Below are 19,758 nucleotides of genomic sequence, written 5' to 3'. Positions count from 1 at the left end.
TCTTCCAGTGTCTCACGGTAGACTCTGGAGAGGTCTACTTGTGCTATTTGCATAGTGTGATAATTTATTCTCCTTTCATTCAAATGCTCTCAGGAGTAAATAATGCACAGACAGTATTGCAAACTGAAAGGGAAAAGGGAAACTTAAAAAAAACAAAACAGATCTGCAGAGCACGTTACAAGACAAGTTCTACCCCAAATGGACTTTCTGATGCATCAAAAGATTTGATTTTTGGGCAAAACATTTCCCACACTCTGAACAGTTGTAAGGCTTCTCTCCTGTGTGAACTCTCTGGTGTCTCACGAGGTGGGATTTTTGGCCAAAACGCTTCCCACACCCAGTGCAATCGTAGGGTTTCTCCCCTGTGTGGGTCCTCTGGTGGTTTGCCAGGTTCGATTTGTCGGCAAAACCTTTCCCGCACTCCCCGCAGCCGTAGGGTTTCTCGCCCGAGTGGGTTCTCTGGTGTCCGCTGAGGTGAGCCTGTTGAAGAAAACCTTTCCCACACTCCAGGCAGGTATAGGGCTTCTCTCCCGTGTGGGTCCTCCAGTGTTTTGCAAGCTCCGACTGCTGTGGGAACCCTTTCCCGCACTCCAAGCATGTGTAGGGTTTCTCCCCGATGTGGACCCTGTGGTGGATCACAAGGGCCGAGCACTGGGCAAAAGATTTGCCACACTCGGTGCATTTGTAGGGCTTCTCTCCCGTGTGGACCCTCCGGTGGTTCACCAGGTCGGAGAGCTGAGGGAAAGATTTGCAGCACTCGGCGCATTTGTAGGGCTTCTCTCCTGTGTGGCTTCTCCGGTGTATCACAAAAGCAGACTGCTGAGCGAAGCTTTTCCCACACTCCGGACATCCATATGGTTTCTCTCCGGTGTGGAGCCTCTGATGACTCACGAGGCAAGACTTGTAAGCGAAGCCTTTCCCGCACGCCGCGCACTCGTAGGGTTTCTCTCCCGTGTGGGCCCTCTGATGCACAACGAGTTTCGATTTGTAAACAAAACGTTTCCCACACTCCTGGCACCTATAGGGTTTCTCTTCCGGGCGGGCTCTCCGATGGGTCTCGAGTTCTGCCTCCCGGGGGAAACCCTTCCCACTCTCCAAGCAGTTGTAGGGTATCTCTCCTACGTGGATTCTCTGGTGTCTGGCGAGAGATGATTTCCGAGCAAAAGGCCGGCTGCACTCCGGGCATGAATGCCTCTTCTCGGAGTCGCCTGTAAGGAGAAAAGAGCAAAAAGCATAAGACGGGGATTCACTGCTGATCCTTGTAAGAAGCAACCTCAGAAAATGGGCAAGGCAAGGGTTGCCAACATGGTGCCCACGTGTGCCCGCCAGTACCTCCTATGGTTCCTGCTGAATAAAGACCGCTTCCGCTTCAAAAATCCACATCAGCCTCTCATACATTAAATGGCCCCCCCTTGAGCAGGCCCGCATTTTATCGGATGCCATGACTGGGCACCCAGCCTCCCGCTTCTTCTGAACAGAACAGAAAAACAAAGAGTTTCCCCCTCGTTGTTTTTATTATTAGCAGGGATGGAAGGAAACTGAGAGGAAAATGACAATTCAAAATGGAAATTTGGGTAAAGCTGGGGGTGGAGGGTTTATTGCACCAGAGCTCCAGATCCACCATAATCTCATGCCTGAATCCCACCCCCAAATAGTGGCTGTCTGGAAGTGCGCTGAAACTCAACCGGAATGTCAAACAGAGCATTGCAGGGGGTTGGACTAGATGACCCTCGGGTCCCTTCCAACTCTACCACTCTATGATTTTATGATCAGTAAAAAGCACATTACGCCCATTGATGGGGCAGCCGATGGCAGAGCTTCCCTGTCCGGTTTCATCCCCCCCCCCGCCCCCCGTTCTTTTATATGTGGCAACCATTTTATCTCAAGCATGCCCCCGGTGGCAGCCATTTTGTGACCACAGCATTCCAAATACACCCACTGGCCCCAAAAACGTTGGTGGTGCCTGTACTAAGAGATACAGAAAGGAGAAAAGAAAACCATATATAAACCATTAAGACCCCTTCAGACTTGGTACAAGGATAAACAAGCCATTCCCTGCCATCTTTGGGTGGAGGGATAAGGGTGGGCAAATGAGATGGGGTAAAAAGGTTTGCCTTAGCTGAGGAGCAGAATCTGCCCATCTCTTGGTAAAAAAGAAGCCATCATGAGGCGGCAGACATTGCCAGGTGGGTCAGGGAGGAAGAGAAGGGGAGGGAAACAGTCCCATGAACCTCCTTGATCTTATCGGAGGAGCCAAGCCACTGCAAACAAATACAAAAGAAATGTACATTTTGGTGAGCATAGCATTTATTTGTTCATTATGGGGACACCTTGCCTTCTCTGCAGAAGACTCAGGGCATGGTACATACTTCTTTTCCCCCACCTCTCAATTTTCTCCTCACAACAACCCCATGAGGCAGCTTAAGCAGTATGTGTGAACGCCCCAGAATCGCTCAGTGGCCTTCACAGCCGACTGGGGATTTGAACCTGGAGCTCTATAGTAACTACAATATTTTAACCCAGAAGTTGGAAAACTCTGGCCTCCAGGCCCCTCTCTCCAGCCAGCTGCCATGTGCTTCAGCAGGCTACACCCCCCTCCATCATAAACCTGCCCCACATCCTCCTTGAGGGCCTTCGCCCCAGGTATCCTCAAGCTATAATACCGTGGAATTGCATCTAACACGGGGATTAGGCTCCGAACTCAGCGCCTAAGGCAAAAAATTTGTATAGTCAAAATTACCCTTGGAAATCCCTTAAACTGCCCATAAAGCACACTGCGGTACACACCTGTATACGATGAGGATGAAAAAATGAAGATGGCCGCTGTACACACTCGGGCGATTTGTCTTTCTGTTCTCCTGACATCACTGCTGAGGGGTCACAAGGGTCTGATGCCGATCCGGCAGAAAACGGTCCAGGCTTGTGTGATGGAGAGTGAGTCACACACAAGGCGGCTGGCTCTGTATCCGCGCGAAGAGTCGGTTGCAAGGGCTCATCCGCTGCCGGTTGCTTTTTCGAGAACAACATGGCGACCGGCAACTGCCGCTGCTGCCTCTTCAGCTGCTCAAACATTTCTCGGTAGGGCCTCAAGGCTTCCGCAATGCCACGTGTGATTTTGAGGCTCTGCTCCATGGAGGGATCGTATTCCGAAATCAAATCGTTCAAGCGCTTTGCCGCTTGAAACACCTTGGCAAATTTGGGAAGGTTCCAACTTGCCGGCTCTTCCTCCTCGTCGTCATCTTCCTCTTCCAATTTTAACAGGTCCTCGGGCTCTTCGCTAGCCGACGTTCCTCTATGGCCCTCGATTAATTCTTCTATTTCTTCCTCAAGGATGTCGCTGAAGCCATCGCCGCCCAATTGCCTGGCCACCCGAACGATGCGTTCCACTTCGTGGTGAATGGTTGGGAAACCCCTGAAATCATTCACACATTTCTTCCACAGGTTTCGCCAACACGCGTTGACCGTTTCTGGCTCGATCGCATCCGTGGCTTGTTTGACGTAAGTGATGCAATCGGCAATGTTGAAGGACTTCCAACGCTCGGCCGCGCTGAGGCTGGGATCGGCGTCCAGAGCGTTGCAGACCCGCGAGAACATAAGACTCGTGTACTTGGCCTTGAAGCAGCGAACTACGCCTTGGTCGAGAGGCTGGATGGCAGAGGTGGTGCTATGGGGCAGAAAGACAACTTCGACGTCGCTATGCGCAAACCGGACTCCCTCAGGGTGGCCAGGAGAATCGTCGACAATCAGCAACACCTTAAAGTCGATTCCTTTCTCTTCGAGGTACCGCTTGACCTCCGGAACGAAGCATCGGTGGAACCAATCCAGGAATATTGCTGCCGTCACCCAGGCCTTTTTGCTCGATTGCCAGAACACAGGCAGGAGGTGTTTGTCCTTGCCTTTTAGGGCACGAGGATTTGCAGAACCACAGAGCAGGCCGGGCTTTATTAAATGCCCGGCTGCGTTGCAACAAAACAACAGCATCACACGGTCTTGGGCCGCCTGTCTTTCTGCTTTCGAAATGTACGTGCGGCTGGGCATTTTCTTCCAGAAGAGCCCCGTCTCGCCAACGTTGAAAACTTGTTCTGGGAGATATCCCTTTTCTTCTATCAGTTTCTTTAACTGTTTGGAGTAGGGCTTCGCTGCTTGTTTGTTGGTGGGTGCAGCATCGCCAGGGCTCTGCCCGTTTTTCAGGTTGAAGCGGTTCCTGAAGCTGTTGAGCCAACCTTGGCTGGCTTTGAACTCCTTCTCGTCACAAGGCCGCCCCTCTCCGGTAAGAGGCTTGAACAGTGCGTACAGGTCAAGAGCTTTTTCTCGCATCATGTTGCCGTCGACGGGAAGGCCTTGGCCGTTCATGTCTTCCAGCCACAGGTATAAGGCCTTTTCCGCCTTCACCAAAGTCTGATCGCGAACTTGGCTCGTCACCTTAGCCGTTATGGGAGCCCCGGAGGCCACGGCTTGACGGATTTCTCTCTCTCGAACTTTAATGGCACGGATGCTGGATTCATTGCGGCCGTATACGCGGGCCACTTTGGAGACAGACATGCCGGTCCTCAGTAAATCCAACACAGCCACTTTCTCCTCCAGTGTCGGAACAGATCGCTGCTTCTTGCGCTGCCCTCTGGGTGACCTGAAGGCAGCTAGCTTACGTTTAGGGGCCATGGGGTATGATGAATACTGTCCTTGAAGGATGGCGTGCTCGGCCAGGAAATCGCACTCGCGCTCACCCCAAGACGGCTCACTAGCTGGAACCGCCCACACTTGGCTCTGACAGTCGCCCATGCCTTGTTTCGACAGGTACATGGAGTTGAATTCGTGTGCGTTAAATGTGCTTATGATGTCGCTCCACTGTAATGCCTTTTGCTCGCCTGAATAGAGGACGGAAAGATGTCTTGTATGGAACGTAGATGGACGTCGGTTGGCCCGCCCACTTTTAACTTTGGCTCCACCCACTTTGTCCCTGGCCACACCCTCCACTGGCATGAGGCCCCCAGAAGGCTGCCACAAGGGAATATGGCCCTTCGCTAGAGGGTCTTCCCACTTGTGTTCCATGGGGCACCCCACAAATGCTCCACAGAGGCCTAGAATCCCTTTTAGGGACGGGGCAGAAATCCCATTCCGTTCCCATTTAAAGCCAAATTTATGCTTCCCGAGACAGTATGAGAACATAAGACGCAGCCACCCTTTGAAATGCACACTTGTCCAAATTTCATGATGCAGTTCTCCCACCGACGTTTAGAAAAAGGAATATATGAGGTAAACGTGGGCATAATAATCAATATGTTTGCGGAAATAGCATGCCAAAATGCAACACAGTGGCTTGCAAAAATGGGTACGTTGGTCAAAACGGTGGGCAAATTTGTGTCTTATTAGGAGAAATACCGTATTTTTCGCCCTATAGGACGCACCGTCCCACAAGGCGCACCTAGTTTTTTTGGAGGGAAATAAAGGGAAAAAAAATATTTCCCCCCCAGGCCCGAGCTTCCCCCGACCCCAGTCCCCAAACAGGCAGCTCTCTTGTTTCCTGCTTGGCAGGGGGTTGGACTCGATGGCCCTTGTGGTCTCTTCCAACTCTATGATTCTATGATTCTGCAAGCCGTGGGAGCCCAGGGCTGGCTCCCGCCGCTTGCGGAGAGGTCCGCGAAGCCTGGACGCGCTGATCTCAGCGGGCGCAGGCTTCGGCATGCAGGCACCTCTCCGCAAGCGGCGGGAGCGCCCCCGCTGCTTGCGGAGAGGTCCATGAAGCCTGGAGAGCGAGAGGGGTCAGTGCGCACCGACCCCTCTCGCTCTCCAGGCTTCAGCGAAAGCCTGCATTCGCCCCATAGGACACGCACACATTTCCCCTTCATTTTTTGAGGGGAAAAAGTGCGTCCTATAGGGCGAAAAATACGGTAATTTCCAAGAGGATTGTTTTTTCAAGAAACAAAATTGGCAGATTTGCTGCAGGAATGTAGAGAAGGAAATTGAAGGTCAGAAAAAATGAGAAGAGAAGCAAAATTGCTGTGTCCTCCCATTCCTAATCGCAGTAGATGTGGTCACAGTCTCAGGCAGTTGGAGGGGGAGGGAGAGGAAATGAAAGAGTTTCAGGCAACTACTAATTGTTGAGGGTCGGGGGGGGCGGAATAACCAACTTATCCCAAGCCCCTTACCTGTGTGCGTGTTGGAGATCACGGTTTCATCCATCCCCTGAGAATCAGGCACCCACATGTCTTCCCCTTGCTCTAGCCGGGAGATGAGGTCAGGCTTGAGGACTGGCAATCCTTCTTGGGAAAGAACGAGGGGGCAAATCAAGGTCACAACTGGCCGACTGGGTTTATATATATATATATATGTGTGTGTGTGTGTGTGTGTTTGTGTGTGTGTGTGCGCGCACGCGCATAAACTTAACAAGACTAAGCCTATGTAACCATTTAATCTTTCATTTTGCCTGGCTGCAAATTTTAATTTTTATGCAATTCACTCTTTCCGTTAAACAAAACAACAGCAGAAAAGGAAGCTTACACAGATGTACTATTTTCTCCCGTTTCTCCCTTCTTTTATTTCCTTTCATTACTTCTTTTCTTTTCTTCTTCTTTACTGAGGTTTAACTGCAAGTTATGCAAAGGGAGAGTTTATGCCAAGTCAACTTTGCTGATAGTGTCTATGCATAAAAACTCTGTATATGCCTAAAGATAAAGGGAACCCTGACCATTAGGTCCAGTCGTGGTGGTTGCGGCGCTCATCTCGCTTTATTGGCTGAGGGAGCCGGCGTACAGCTTCCAGGTCATGTGGCCAGCATGACTAAGCCGCTTCTGGCGAACCGGAGCAGCACACGGAAACACCGTTTACCTTCCCGCTGGAGTGGTACCTATTTATCTACTTGCACTTTGACGTGCTTTTGAACTGCTAGGTGGGCAGGAGCAGGGACTGAGCAACGGGAGCTCACCCCCGTCGCGGGGATTCGAACCGCCGACCTTCTGATCGGCAAGTCCTAGGCTCTGTGGTTTAACCCACAGCGCCACCCGCGTCCCCTCTGTATATGCCTACTTAGCGCTTAATAAGAAAAAAAAAATCACACGCTCTTATACGGGAGGCCCTTAGCTCAATGGAACAGCATCTGCTTTGCATACAGAAGGTCACAGGTTCAATCCCCAACATCTCCACTTATGGCTGGGAGAGATCAGGGCCTCTGGAGAGCTGAAATCTTGATTGAAACTCTGGAGAGCTTCTGCCAGACAACACTGAGTGAGGTGGACCCGTCAGCTGAATCAGCATAAGACAGCTTCCCATTTTCCTTCACTTTCAGCCATCATTTCAGGATGAATGAATGTTTAGCCATAATTTCAGAATGAACGTTATTTCAGAAAAATAATCTAGAAAATGCATTTACATTCTTAGGCAGACCACAAGGATTACCCTATACACCAGCCTTTCCCAAACCTGGTGCCCTTCAGATGGTTTGGACTATAGCTCCCATCAGTCCCAGCTAGTGTGGCGAATGGTCAGGGATGATGGAAGTTGTAGTCCAACGATATGGTAGGCCAAGGCTGCTCTACAACCATGGTTGCGCTTTCCATTTTAAGAGTTTATCAAGGCACCGCCGCCTTCCTTACCCAGCGAGGACACGTTCCCATAATTCTCCAGCATGACCTCCCGGTACAAGGCCCTTTGGACCGGGTTCAGCAGAGCTGCCTGCTCTTCCGTGAAGTATACAGCCACGTCTTCAAAGGTCAACGGGCTCTGCAAGAACAAAGCAAAATCTGAGGGACCCGAGGCGGTTCCCCCGCTTCTCAATTCTTCCTCAAAACAACCCTGCGAGGTAGGTTAAACGGCTGAGAGGCAAGGACTGGCACCAGGTCAGCCTGTGAGCTTCATGGCAACTTGAATTATTAAAGGTAAAGGTACCATTAGGTCCAGTCGTGGCCGACTCTGGGGTTGCGGCGCTCATTTTGCTGTATTGGCCGAGGGAGCCGGTGTACAGCTTCCGGGTCATGTGGCCAGCATGACTAAGCCGCTTCTGGCGAACCGGAGCAGCACACGGAAACGCCGTTTACCTTCCCGCTGGAGTGGTACCTATTTATCTACTTTTGGGAATGCCTTTTGGGAAATGATTTACAATGAAATTAAGAAGGTACTTAAATGTACTTTTCATAAGAAACCAGAGGCATTTCTTTTGGGCATGGTCGGCCAACTGGTGTCAAGGAAGGATAGGACTTTTTTTATGTACACCACTACAGCAGCAAGGATTCTTTTAGCAAAGTATTGGAAGACACAAGAACTACCTACACTGGAAGAATGGCAGACGAAAGTGGTTGACTTTATGGGATTGGCAGAAATGACTGGCAGAATCCGCGACCAAGAGAAAGAGACGGTGGAGGAAGATTGGAAGAAATTTAAAGCTTATCTTAAGAACTGTTGTAAAATTGATGAGTGTTAAAATGTCAAGGGAAAGGAAGAAGCAGAATTATAGCTGTAACTGACTGATGAATTAGGATGAGATTGAAAAAGAAAATAAGTTATTATTTAATTGGAGCGAAAGGTTGCTGAAAAATTTTAAAATAAGGATGCAGAGAGGGTGAGGTATGGGGAAGTCCGAGAAAGAAGGTTCATGAAAAAGAGGATTTGAAATTATACTTGTTTGTATGTTTTTGTTTGTTTATGTGTGTATGTTATTTTGTTTTAAATTTGGAAAATTAATAAAAAAATATTTTTTAAAAAAATATTTATCTACTTGCACTTTGACGTGCTTTCGAACTGCTAGGTTGGCAGGAGCAGGGACCGAGCAACGGGAGCTCACCCCGTCGCGGGGATTCGAACCGCCAACCTTCTGATCAGCAAGTCCTAGGCTCTGTGATTTAGACCACAGTGCCACCCGCGTCCTTGGAGACCCTTATTTTCCTCACAGATCAGTGGTTCCCAGAGTTTCCTGGGGTTTCTTGTTAAACCAGTCTGGGAAGTGCAGCTCTGGGAAGAGAACTGGGGTCTCCTTGCAGCTGTCTGCGTCCTTAACAAAGTAGAGTTGACAGGATCCTTTGGGGAAGGCATAACAGTTTAAAGTGGTATGATACAGCTTTAAATGCATAGTGCAGACGGCGCCCAAATGGCGTGTGCCGCATTCTACACTTAGCTGACCATAAAACGCCCTCCCATCAGATGTTGAAGAGATAAACAACTACCTGACATTTAGAAGACATCTGAAGGCAGCCCTGTTCAGGGAAGTTTTTAATGTGTGACATTTTAATGTATTTTTAATCTTTGCTGGAAGCCGCCCAGAGTGGCTGGGGAGACCCAGCCAGATGGGCAGGGTACAAATAAATATTTATTATTATTATTATTATTATTATTATTATTATTATTATTATTAATTTTTTTAAAAGTACTTTGCTTAGAAGGCACCCCTTGTAAATTTATATGCCTTCCTCTCTTTCTTCCCTCCCCTCCTCCCTCTACCAGCCTTTCCTGTTTTCGTTCAACATCAGCCCTACTGTCAAGCAGTGAGACAAGGTACTTTAGGCAGGCTTCCAGATCTTTCGCAAATGTTTGTTTAAACGTTTTTTTAGCTCTTTGTATACAATATCCGAAATGGTCTTAATTTTTTCACAGCCCCACCACATATGGTAGATTGTTCCCTCCCCTTATTTGCACCTCCAGCATGTTTGAATTTGTTTTGCACATTTTGGCCAATTTGCTGGCGGTCATGTACCATCTAGAGAACATTTTCATAAAGTTTTCCTTTAGTGTATAACAAGCAGTAAACTTTAGGTCTTTGTTCCATAAATTTTCCCAAGCGGCCATCTGAATGGAGTAACCAAAATCTTTTGATCACTTAATTATCACATCCTTAACTACTACTTTAACTTCCCAATCTAGCAGAATTCTGTGCATTTTAGATAGTATTTTATTTTTAACCTGTAATATGTCTTTTTCCATCCTCGATACCTTTGTCGCAAACCCATTTTTCCAACCTATTTTGAAAATATCATTTAGTTGGTGGTACTGCAACCAGTCTGTAAAATAATATCTGATTTCTTCAAATTTTCTCTGTTTTGCAAATCATGATGTGTGCATGTGCTCTGTAAAAAACCGTGAAGCCGGTCATCACTTATCTCCTGATTCCTTCTGCCCCTGTTACTCTGTACTGTAAAATAACAGTTGTAACATTATGTTAAAGCCAAGCAAAAATATATAGGTTTTAGACCAGGCATAGGCAAACTCGGCCCTCCAGATGTTTTGGGACTACAACTCCCATCACCCCTAGCTAACAGGACCAGTGATCAGGGATGATGGGAGTTGTAGTCTGAAAACATCTGGAGGGCCAAGAGTTTGCCTATGCCTGTTTTAGACCCCTAAGTAACAGCCGTTTTCTGGACATTATTCCGTTCAGCTTTACATAGTTACATCCTTATTTTAGGCATCATGATATATCAGTATATCACAATGTTTAGCTGGTGAAAGCCAGACATTGCTCAGCCCTAACACACATCATGATTCGCGATATATTGCCAGGTCAAAAGTTATGAAACAGGTATTGTGATATGGACTTCAAACCGGTTTTGGATGATGAACTTTATGTACCATAGAGGTATAATTCCTAGCTCCCATAGCTGAAGAAATCTAGTACACTGCAGAGGACTCAGAGACATTTAACTCTAGGACTTTTTGACCCATCCTCATCCAAAAATTTCCTACCTGAGCTGACTCCACCAGAGTATCTTCTCCTCTCCCTTCGGAAAAAGGGGGGGATCCAGGTTCAACTGAGGACGTCATTCGGTACTGTGAGGGATCTTTAAAAAAGAGATTTCTGTTATTTGCGGGTTGGGGGAACTGAGCTACATTTTATGGATTAAGAATTTTGTTGTTGTTGTTTAGTTGTTTAGTCGTGTCCGACTCTTCGTGACCCCATGACCAGAACACGACAGGCACTCCAGGTACAGGATTAAGAATATACAAACATAAAAAGCCCCTTACTGGATGAGGCCGCAACTTGTTCTTACAGTGGCTGACCTGGAAACACAATGGGAAGCCCACGAGCAGAACCTCAGTCCAACAGCCCTCTCTCCCTATTTGTGAAAACTGAGTATCTCAAAAAGTATTTTGCAAAGCTCAAAGTAATGTTTGATTTCGGGGCAGGGTGGGACAGAGAATCAAAAGCTCAGTCCTCTACATTTTCATGAAAGCAGTGAATTATGGATGTATTAAGTATGACTTAATCACCTGCTACATTTATAAATGGTTCTATAAGAACTGTATATTACAATATATTACAGCAATATACAACCGTATGTGGGAATTGGAAATTGGAAAAAAAGAATTCATACTTACTTGTGGCACTTTAAAAACAGTGGGGTTTACAAGGGAGAGCCTTACAAAGTTCACACAGAAACACAATAATGCTTGCTTTAACTTGCCAGTGGAAACAACTCAGAGGTTATTAAGAAGAAAAACGATAACAACAAGAAGATTGGAAGATGGGACTTGTGAATATTAAAAGCAGCAGAAATATGAGATGATTGGACCCTTACTGAACTCGAAGCATGGGAACCCCAAACAAAAATTTAAAATTCGGCAAAATATTTGGATTTTGTGATATGTATTGGTATAATTTGGAATAACTAATGTGATATGATTGGATTGTTAAATGAAAAACGTAATAAAAAATTATTTAAAAACAACAACAGTGGGGTTTACAAGCTTTAAACAAAACAGAGACAAGCAGTTCTATCCTGTTTCCACATGCTGTTTTAATTTAATCCACTCCACTTGGTTTATTTAAACCAGGCACCCCAAACTTGGCCAGATGTTTTGGGACTACAACTCCCATCATCCCAAGCTAACAGGACCAGTGGTCAGGGGTGATGGGAACTGTGGTCCCAAAACATCTGGCGGGCCAAGTTGGGGGGTGCCTGGTTTAAACCAAGGACTTGTACATTGACCACTAATAATGAATCATGTGTTGCCAGGGCATGCTGGGAATTGTAGTCCTCGCGCCTCCCGGCCCCTTGGAAGGCAAGCGCTTCTGGGAATTGTAGTATGGCATGCGCATTGGTTTGGAATCAAAGCGCTATCTGATGATGATGATTATTATTATTAAACCAACAACTCTCTCTTTCTTTTTGGGGGGAATTTTGCAAATGCTTGCTTGTTCTGCAAGGAATTTTGCAAATTTATTATGCTATTTTTGCGATGTACAAATGACATTAAAAGACCTGGTCTTTTCAACTATACCATTCATTATTCCTATGATCCTTGTTTATAAAATCCAATAAAAAGTTACTTTAATAAATAAAAAAAAAACCAGTTGGGTTTATATGCCACCTCCAAATTTTGCGTGCACCTCGTTTTGCTGGAACAGATTAAAACATCTCCCTCTTTTCCAAGTTAAGGCCCAGATACGGACGGAGGAATGTCCTGCCTTGTTTTTCTGCCTTTTAAAAGCAGGCTGGTCTTCAGAAATCAGCAATGGAAGCTTTCCTTTTTTCCTTTTTTTAAAAATGATATTTATTAAAGTTTCCAATAGGGTACAAAAAGAAAAACATGAAATAAGAAAAAACGAACATACAGAAAAAAGCAAAAACAGTTTCATAAAAGAAATAAAAAAACAGTTAAAAATAAATCCCTCTTTCTATATCTTACAGTTCATTTGCTTGTTTCCATGACCTCCCCACACCTCCCTTCTTTGCATTCCAATTCAGATAGTTAATTCAGCAAATCCTTTCCTTCCTTGTTTTATCTTAACCCTTACTCTTGACAAATTATAGTTACATTATATTATCCTCAATCTTCAATCCATTTTTACATATTCATTAGCCTGATTGCTAAAAAACCACTTCATTTCATTCCAACCTCATTTTAGCATTCAACAATTTTACAGTGTTTCTGCAAATAATCTTTAAAGCAAGGGAAGCTTTCCACGCCGGGGAAATAAAACGCAGTCAACTTCCAGCAGCCCCAGCCTGCTGCTGGAGCAGGAGCACAGGAGCAGAGGCTGATCGAAGAAGCTGGCAACCTGGCACAGGAGCTTGCAATTCTCCTGCCCCCCCCCCCGTTCCTCCCCTTCCAGCTGCAACTCACCGGCGCCAGGACCCATCCGGAGCAGGCAGGACCCCCTTTGCATCTCCAGCGCTTCCCCACCACCTGCCTTTGTGCTCCGAAGCTGGGCAAGGCAAGGGAGGGAGGGAGCCCGCCAGTAGGAAAGGCCCAGGCATGCTGGGAATTGTAGTCCCCGCGCCTCCCGGCCCCTTGGAAGGCAAGGGCTTCTGGGAATTGTAGTACGGCATGCGCATTGGTTTGGAATCAAAGCGCTATCTGATGATGATGATTATTAAACCAACAACTCTCTTTTTATTTTGGGGGGAATTTTGCAAATGCTTGCTTGTTCTGCAAGGAATTTTGCAAATGCTTGCTTGTTCTGCAAGGAATTTTGCAAATGCTTGCTTGTTCTGCAAGGAATTTTGCAAATGCTTGCTTGTTCTGCAATGCTTGTTGTGCGAGGAATTGATATCTTAGTGTGTCAGCACCCATTTATCTGAAACTCTTTGCTTGCATTAAACAACAACAAAGATGGAGGGCACAAGGAGAAGGGGACGACAGAGGACGAGATGGTTGGACAGTGTTCTCGAAGCTACGAACATGAGTCTGACCAAACTGCGGGAGGCAGTGCAAGACAGGAGTGCCTGGCGTGCTCTGGTCCAGGGGGTCACGAAGAGTCGGACACGACTAAACGACTAAACAACAACAACTTTGCTTGCATTATTAGTGGTGTCAGCTTTTTAAATATAGTTTTTGTTTAAGGTAAAGGGACCCCTGACCGTTAGGTTCAGTAGCAGACAATTCTGGGGTTGCGATGCTCATCTTCATGTTTCATCTTTATTTACGGCTATTAGCCCATAAAATATGTACAAACATAAAAGCACAGAAGCATAAAAACCAATACATCTAACGACAGAAGAGGAACACCACGATGCAAGGGTGGGACATTGAGGAGTGACAAATAACAGCTTGGGGCCCGGAAAGATCCAAGGGACGGTTCACAGAAAAAGGAGAACTGGAGACGAGATCCGTCATGCACTCTCATCATAACTGTCCGATTGGTTTTTGTTGTTGTTGTTGTTGTTGTTTGGTGGTTTTTGTGTGTGAGATAACCGCATTCAGGAATCTCGCCACCTGCAGAGTTACAGAAGGATCTGTATCCTGCAAAAGCAGTGCGGCATGTGACTCAACAGGCCTGCCAACCAAGCGCAGTAAGGCAGGACCCAGGAATTTAGTCCTGGCTATGCTATGTAAGGGACAGTTGAACATTATATGTGGAAGAGATTCAACTGTTTTCCCGTCACACTCGCATAGCGGAGACACCAAACCCTTGGAAAATCTGTGGCTCAGCAGGTTCGATGGAAAAACATTGAACCTTGCACGAATAAATGCAAGTCGGTGTGGTACAGATGAAAGTGATGACATGTATGATGGAAGGCCAAGTGGTGGGGTTATTCCGTAATACCTGGGGGAGCAGACACCTCCTCCCCTGGAGAGGTTGTGTTGATTTTCAATGTCTGCTAATCTTTGCTCGATAAGGCTTTTGGCTGAGTGTAGGTTCATCTTTAAGGAGTCCGCTGGGGAAATTCCGATGCTCAGAAGTTTGGCATGGATTTTTCCTACCCACGGATTAACAAAGTCATCCCGCCAAAGGCACTGAAAGAGATAATGGTCGGGAAGCCTATGCCAGCTGGACAGCCAATAGTCAAAGACTCGCTTCCAGATGACAGTCTCCAATGATGCAATCCTTAGCTCCAGATGTATGGCTGCATTGCTCACACACATGGGGAGTTTCAGGAGGCGACGGAGAAACTGATTCTGCAATGTCCCCAGCGATGTTAAATTGGACCCTGGGGCCCAGAGCCGGGCAGCATAACAGAGGGTGGAAACCACTTTTGCGTGGTACACCTTCAATGCAGAAGGGATGTGGGAGGCTCGGTCGACCGCAAAAAATTGGAGTAGAGTGTAAAGTATTGTTTTCCCTTTGTTCAGTAAATACTGTATCTGTGGCTTCCAGCTCAGATTGTAGTGAAAAAAGACTCCCAGGTATTTAAATTTGAAAACCTGTTCTAATTGGACTCCATCTAACTTCCAGCTGTAAGTTTTCCGAGACCTGGTAAAGACCAGTACTTTAGATTTTCCATAATTAATTGTCAGATAGTTGAGTTTGCAATAAGCCGCAAAAATCTTTAGAGCTCTGCATAAACCAACTCTAGAGTAGGAAAGGATCGCTGCATCGTCAGCATATAGAAGCAGAGGGCAGCGAAAATCAGCTAGGCGGGGGGCATGAATGTTGGCTTGAGACTCACTCAGAAAGAGCTTCATGTCGCTAATAAACAAGTTGAAGAGGAGTGGGGCCAAAATGCAGCCTTGGCGCACTCCTCTATTTATTGGGACCTCATTGGATAGGTTTCCCGCCGGTGTGAGTCTCACTCTAGCCGACGACCCGTGGTGTAATTGGGTAATAAGCCATAACAGCCTTCTATCTATGCCCCATCTCTCTAATTTCTTCCATAGACAGTTTCTTGGGATACTGTCGAAGGCGGCCTTTAAGTCTATGAAAGCGACACATAGGCGCCCCCGACTCGGGGCAGAATATTTTCTGGCAAGATGATACATAATTACCATATGGTCAGTGGTCGAATAATTGTTCCTAAAGCCCGCTTGCTCATGGCCAATCAAATTTGAGTCGTATGCCCAATGGGACAGCTTAGCCAGCAAAAATTTTGCATATATTTTCCCGATGATAGACAAAAGGCTGATGTTCCGATAGTTCTCTGGGTCAGCAAGGGGACCCTTTTTATAGACTGGTACGATCACGGCCTCCTTCCATGACCTAGGGATAAGCCCCGTAGAATTAATTGCATCAAAGACTTTGGCCAGAATTTCAGCCCACCACCTCGGTTGCGCAACAATAGCCTCAGCAGGGACTAGATCCGGCCATGGGGCTTTGCCCGTTTTCAGATCTAGTATCAAGTCCATTATCAGTTCTGGGTCGGTAGAGGGCCACAAAAGTAGATGGTCGGCTCGGAATTCCATGGGTGAGTTGGATTCCTCTGCCGAAGAGAAATATTTACTCAAGAATTGTTCCCATGTGGGCGTAGGGATAATCGCCAGTGGGTACTTCCTTCCTTTTTTGTTTATCAGAGCCCAAAATTCCTGTGGTCTGCGGGATCTAGAGGCCGCAATCAAGGCTCGCCAACGCTTTTGGTACCACTCGCGTTTGGCCAGCTTCAAAGTCTGTTTGTATGCTCTTTTGGCTTGTAAATAGGAGGGTGGTAGAGCCTGGGCATTAGAGTTTTTGTATTCATTATAGATAGAATGAAGAAGGGATCTAGCTTGTTTGCAAGAGGTGTTAAACCAAGGGGCCCCAGTACTGCAATGCGCCACTTTCGCCTTTTGGGGAGGTGATGTAAAAAAAGTGGTGAGGTTTGTTATAAGAAGGTTAAAAGGTTTCAAAACCGAATTGAAATCTTGTAAATCAGTAGTTATTTGAGGTAGATAGGCAATGATTTCCCTATGAAAAAATTCCTGGTATTTTTGGGCCACAGCCTCCGACCATTTGATCCCTCTTATTTTGGTCGATGATGAGGTTTCCAGAAGGACTGAGTGTTTATAGTCCTTCTGGCACCGGAACAATGACAAAGTGGTCACTATTGGAAGGTGATCACTGAAATGTTGGTTTTCAACTTGGAAGGAAAGAACATTAACGGCCAAATTTGCAGAGATCAAGAAATAATCGATAACACTGTTAGATGCTAGTCCCAGGTGAGTGACTCTGGGGTTGCGGTGCTCATCTCGCTTTACTGGCCGAGGGAGCCGGCGTACAGCTTCCGGGTCATGTGGCCAGCATGACCAAGCCGCTTCTGGTGAACCAGAGCAGCGCACGGAAACGCCGTTTACCTTCCGGCTGGAGCAGTACCTATTTATCTACTTGCACTTTGACATGCTTTTGAGCTGCTAGGTTGGCAGGAGCTGGGACCGAGCAATGGGAGCTCACCCCGTTACAGGGATTCAAACTACTGACCTGATCGGCAAGGCTCTAGGCTCTGTGGTTTAGACCACAGCGCCACCCACATCCTAGTTTTTGTTTAGGCAAGCCTTAATCAGAAATGTAATTTTATTATGCCTTTTTGGTTCCATTTAAAACAACAACAACCCTGTTTATCTGTTTTGATATTATTATTATTATTATTATTATTATTATTATTATTATCATCATCATCATCTTTTCTGCTTTACAATTTCAAATAAACATTATGCAATGACTTCCCTTCTTCTCTTTCGATGGTTCATTTTACATATCTTACATCCCTGCATATTTTACAATAAACATTCAAATCAATTTCCCACTATTACATCCATAAAGAATCATTTACTCTGTTGAATTTATCTTCATGCTGCCGTACACAACTATTTTCCATATACTCAATAAACAGTTTCCAATCTTCTTTATGAATGTATGTTCTTCTTGCTCTCTTATTCTATAGATAATATTATTCTTTTAAGTCTGTTGGTTTTTTCGCTTCCCTCTTGCAGATATTTTATGTAAACTGCCTAGAGATTTTTTAATTAAGATTTTTTCAATTAAGCAGTATTTAAATTTTGGTGAACAACCTAGATAATAAAAATATATAATACGATGCGTGTAATGAGTTGATCTGGTTGCCTGGAGGCCGTAATGGGCCAAATGTGGGCCAACAAATTAAGAACCTATGAATGTTGTTGTCAGCATCTGTCTGTCTTGAGAGACAATGGAGTGTCTCTCCATTGTCTGTTGTGATTGCAGTGTAATAAAAAAATTAAGGTCTTATATATATTATAAATTTCATAAATGTACCAACCAGGCACGTACATGGATGTGTGGACCACATGTGTACATGGATGTGTGGACCACATGTCTGGAGCAGCACGGGAGGACCATCCTGAAACAATTTTGACTCCCAAACTGGCCAAATGTTTTCTCTGCAAGGAGGGAGGGGGTGAGGGAACCTTCCCGTTGTCCCAGGAACTGGGTAATCACCATCTCAAAGGAATGGGCAGACTACCAGGAAAGGCAATCAGATAAGGCATTATCAGATAACCTGGCAGACAGGAAAAACAACAACATTCAAATTTCTGTTGTGTATGTATGATGTATAGAGGGGGTGGTCTTGAGCTCTAGGGCAGGGAATTTAAAATGTCTATATAAGGGCGGGCACACCTTTGTTCTGGGTCCTCTTCCGTCCTCCTGTGTGTGAGGGGAGCACCCTGTTGCAACAGCTTTAATAAAGATCAGGCTTACTAGCTGCTTTGCTTCTCAATATTCTCTGGTTGGCCTCTTTCGTCTTGCGCGTTTTTCGTCTTGCGAGGCATTCGTCTTGCGAGGTACCACTGTACAGAGTTTTTATACATAGACACTATCAGCAAAGTTGACTCGGTATAAACTCTCCTTTTGCATAACCTGGAGTTAAACTTCAGTAAAGAAGAAAAGAAAAGAAGTAATGAAAGGAAATAAAGGAAGGGAGAAAGGGGAGAAAATAGTACATTTGTGTAAGCTTCCTTTTCTGCTCCTGTTGTTTTGTTTAATGGAAAGAGTGAATTGCATGAAAATTAAAATTTGCAGCCAGGCAAAATGAAAGATTAAATGGTTACATAGGCTTAGTCTTGTTAAGTTTATGTGCGTGCGTGCGCGCACACACACACAAACACACACACATATATATAAACCCAGTCAGCCAATTGTGACCTTGATTTCCCTCCTCGTTCTTACCCAAGAAGGATTTCCAGTCCTCAAGCCTGACCTCATCTCCCGGCTAGAGCAAGGGGAAGACATGTGGGTGCCCGATTCTCAGGGGATGAAAGAAACCCTGATCTCCAACACGCACACAGGTAAGGGGCTTGTTGTTTCACAAATAATTTGGGGGGGGGGGTAAACTTCTGCATTATCAGGAAACTTCAGTGATCCGCACTGAACAATTACAGTTATCAGGGAATCCTGATTATCACTGTCTACACGGTCCCTGCTCCTGCCAACCTAGCAGTTCGAAAGCACGTCAAAGTGCAAGTAGATAAATAGGTACCACTCCGGCGGGAAGGTAAACAGCGTTTCCGTGCACTGCTCCGGTTCGCCAGAAGCGGCTTAGTCCTGCTGGCCACATGACCCGGAAGCTGTACGCTGGCTCCCTCGGCCAGTAAAGCGAGATGAGCGCCGCAACCCCAGAGTCGGTCACAACTGGACCTAATGGTCAGGAGGTCCCGTTACCTTTACTTTTACACCTGCCACATATTCCTGAAGGGAGTCTCTCTAACTTTATAAGGATGCAAAAAGAGCTCTGCTGGAACAGGCCAAAGGCCTACAGTCCAACACCCTGTCCTCCCGGGGGGCTGACAACCCCCTCCCCACTTGTGATTCTCAGCAATGGGCATTCAGAGGCATCGCCCCACGCCCAAGAGCAAAGGTGGAAAACAGAGTCATCCTCCATGAACTTGTCCTAAGGCCAGCCAAATTTGTGGCCATAACTACTTTTTGTGGCAGCAGATCCCACTGTTTAACGATGCAGCGTGTGAAGAAGTCCCTTCTCATGTCAGTCCTGAATCTTTAAAGCAGGAGTCAGCAAACTTTTTCAGCAAGGGGCCGGTCCACTGTCCCTCAGACCTTGTGGGGGGCCGGACTATATTTGTTCAGGGGTGGTGGTGGGGTAATGAACAAATTCCTATGCCCCACAAATAACCCAGAGATGCATTTTAAATAAAAGGACACATTCTACTCAT

General features: G+C 46.2%; 1 protein-coding gene across 4 annotated transcripts; it reads right to left on the bottom strand.

The window, feature by feature from the left end:
* Positions 1-971: 971 nt before the first annotated feature.
* On the bottom strand, positions 972-13,378 carry LOC309336564 (tigger transposable element-derived protein 1-like). Of its 4 annotated transcripts, none has more exons than XM_081852515.1 (7): positions 13,048-13,378; positions 10,666-10,760; positions 7,590-7,716; positions 6,147-6,257; positions 2,788-4,865; positions 2,115-2,261; positions 1,116-1,208 (listed from the first exon to the last, which is right to left on the bottom strand). In XM_081852515.1, the coding sequence occupies exons 1-6, from the start codon at positions 13,088-13,090 to the stop codon at positions 2,163-2,165; spliced, it is 2,553 nt and encodes an 850-aa protein (XP_081708641.1). In that variant the 5' UTR covers positions 13,091-13,378; the 3' UTR covers positions 1,116-1,208; positions 2,115-2,162. The 4 variants fall into 4 exon arrangements, with proteins under 4 accessions (XP_081708642.1, XP_081708641.1, XP_081708640.1 ...); XM_081852514.1 differs by having other exon boundaries at positions 6,147-6,260; positions 13,048-13,377; XM_081852517.1 differs by lacking the exon at positions 13,048-13,378 and adding an exon at positions 12,311-12,455 and having other exon boundaries at positions 6,147-6,260.
* Between the last annotated feature and the right edge of the window lie 6,380 nt (positions 13,379-19,758).

Source organism: Podarcis erhardii (assembly GCF_964252035.2).
Source record: "Podarcis erhardii genome assembly, chromosome: 2".
Lineage (NCBI taxonomy): Eukaryota > Metazoa > Chordata > Lepidosauria > Squamata > Lacertidae > Podarcis > Podarcis erhardii.
Note: the sequence above shows the minus strand (reverse complement) of the source record. Positions and strands in the feature narration are given on the sequence as shown.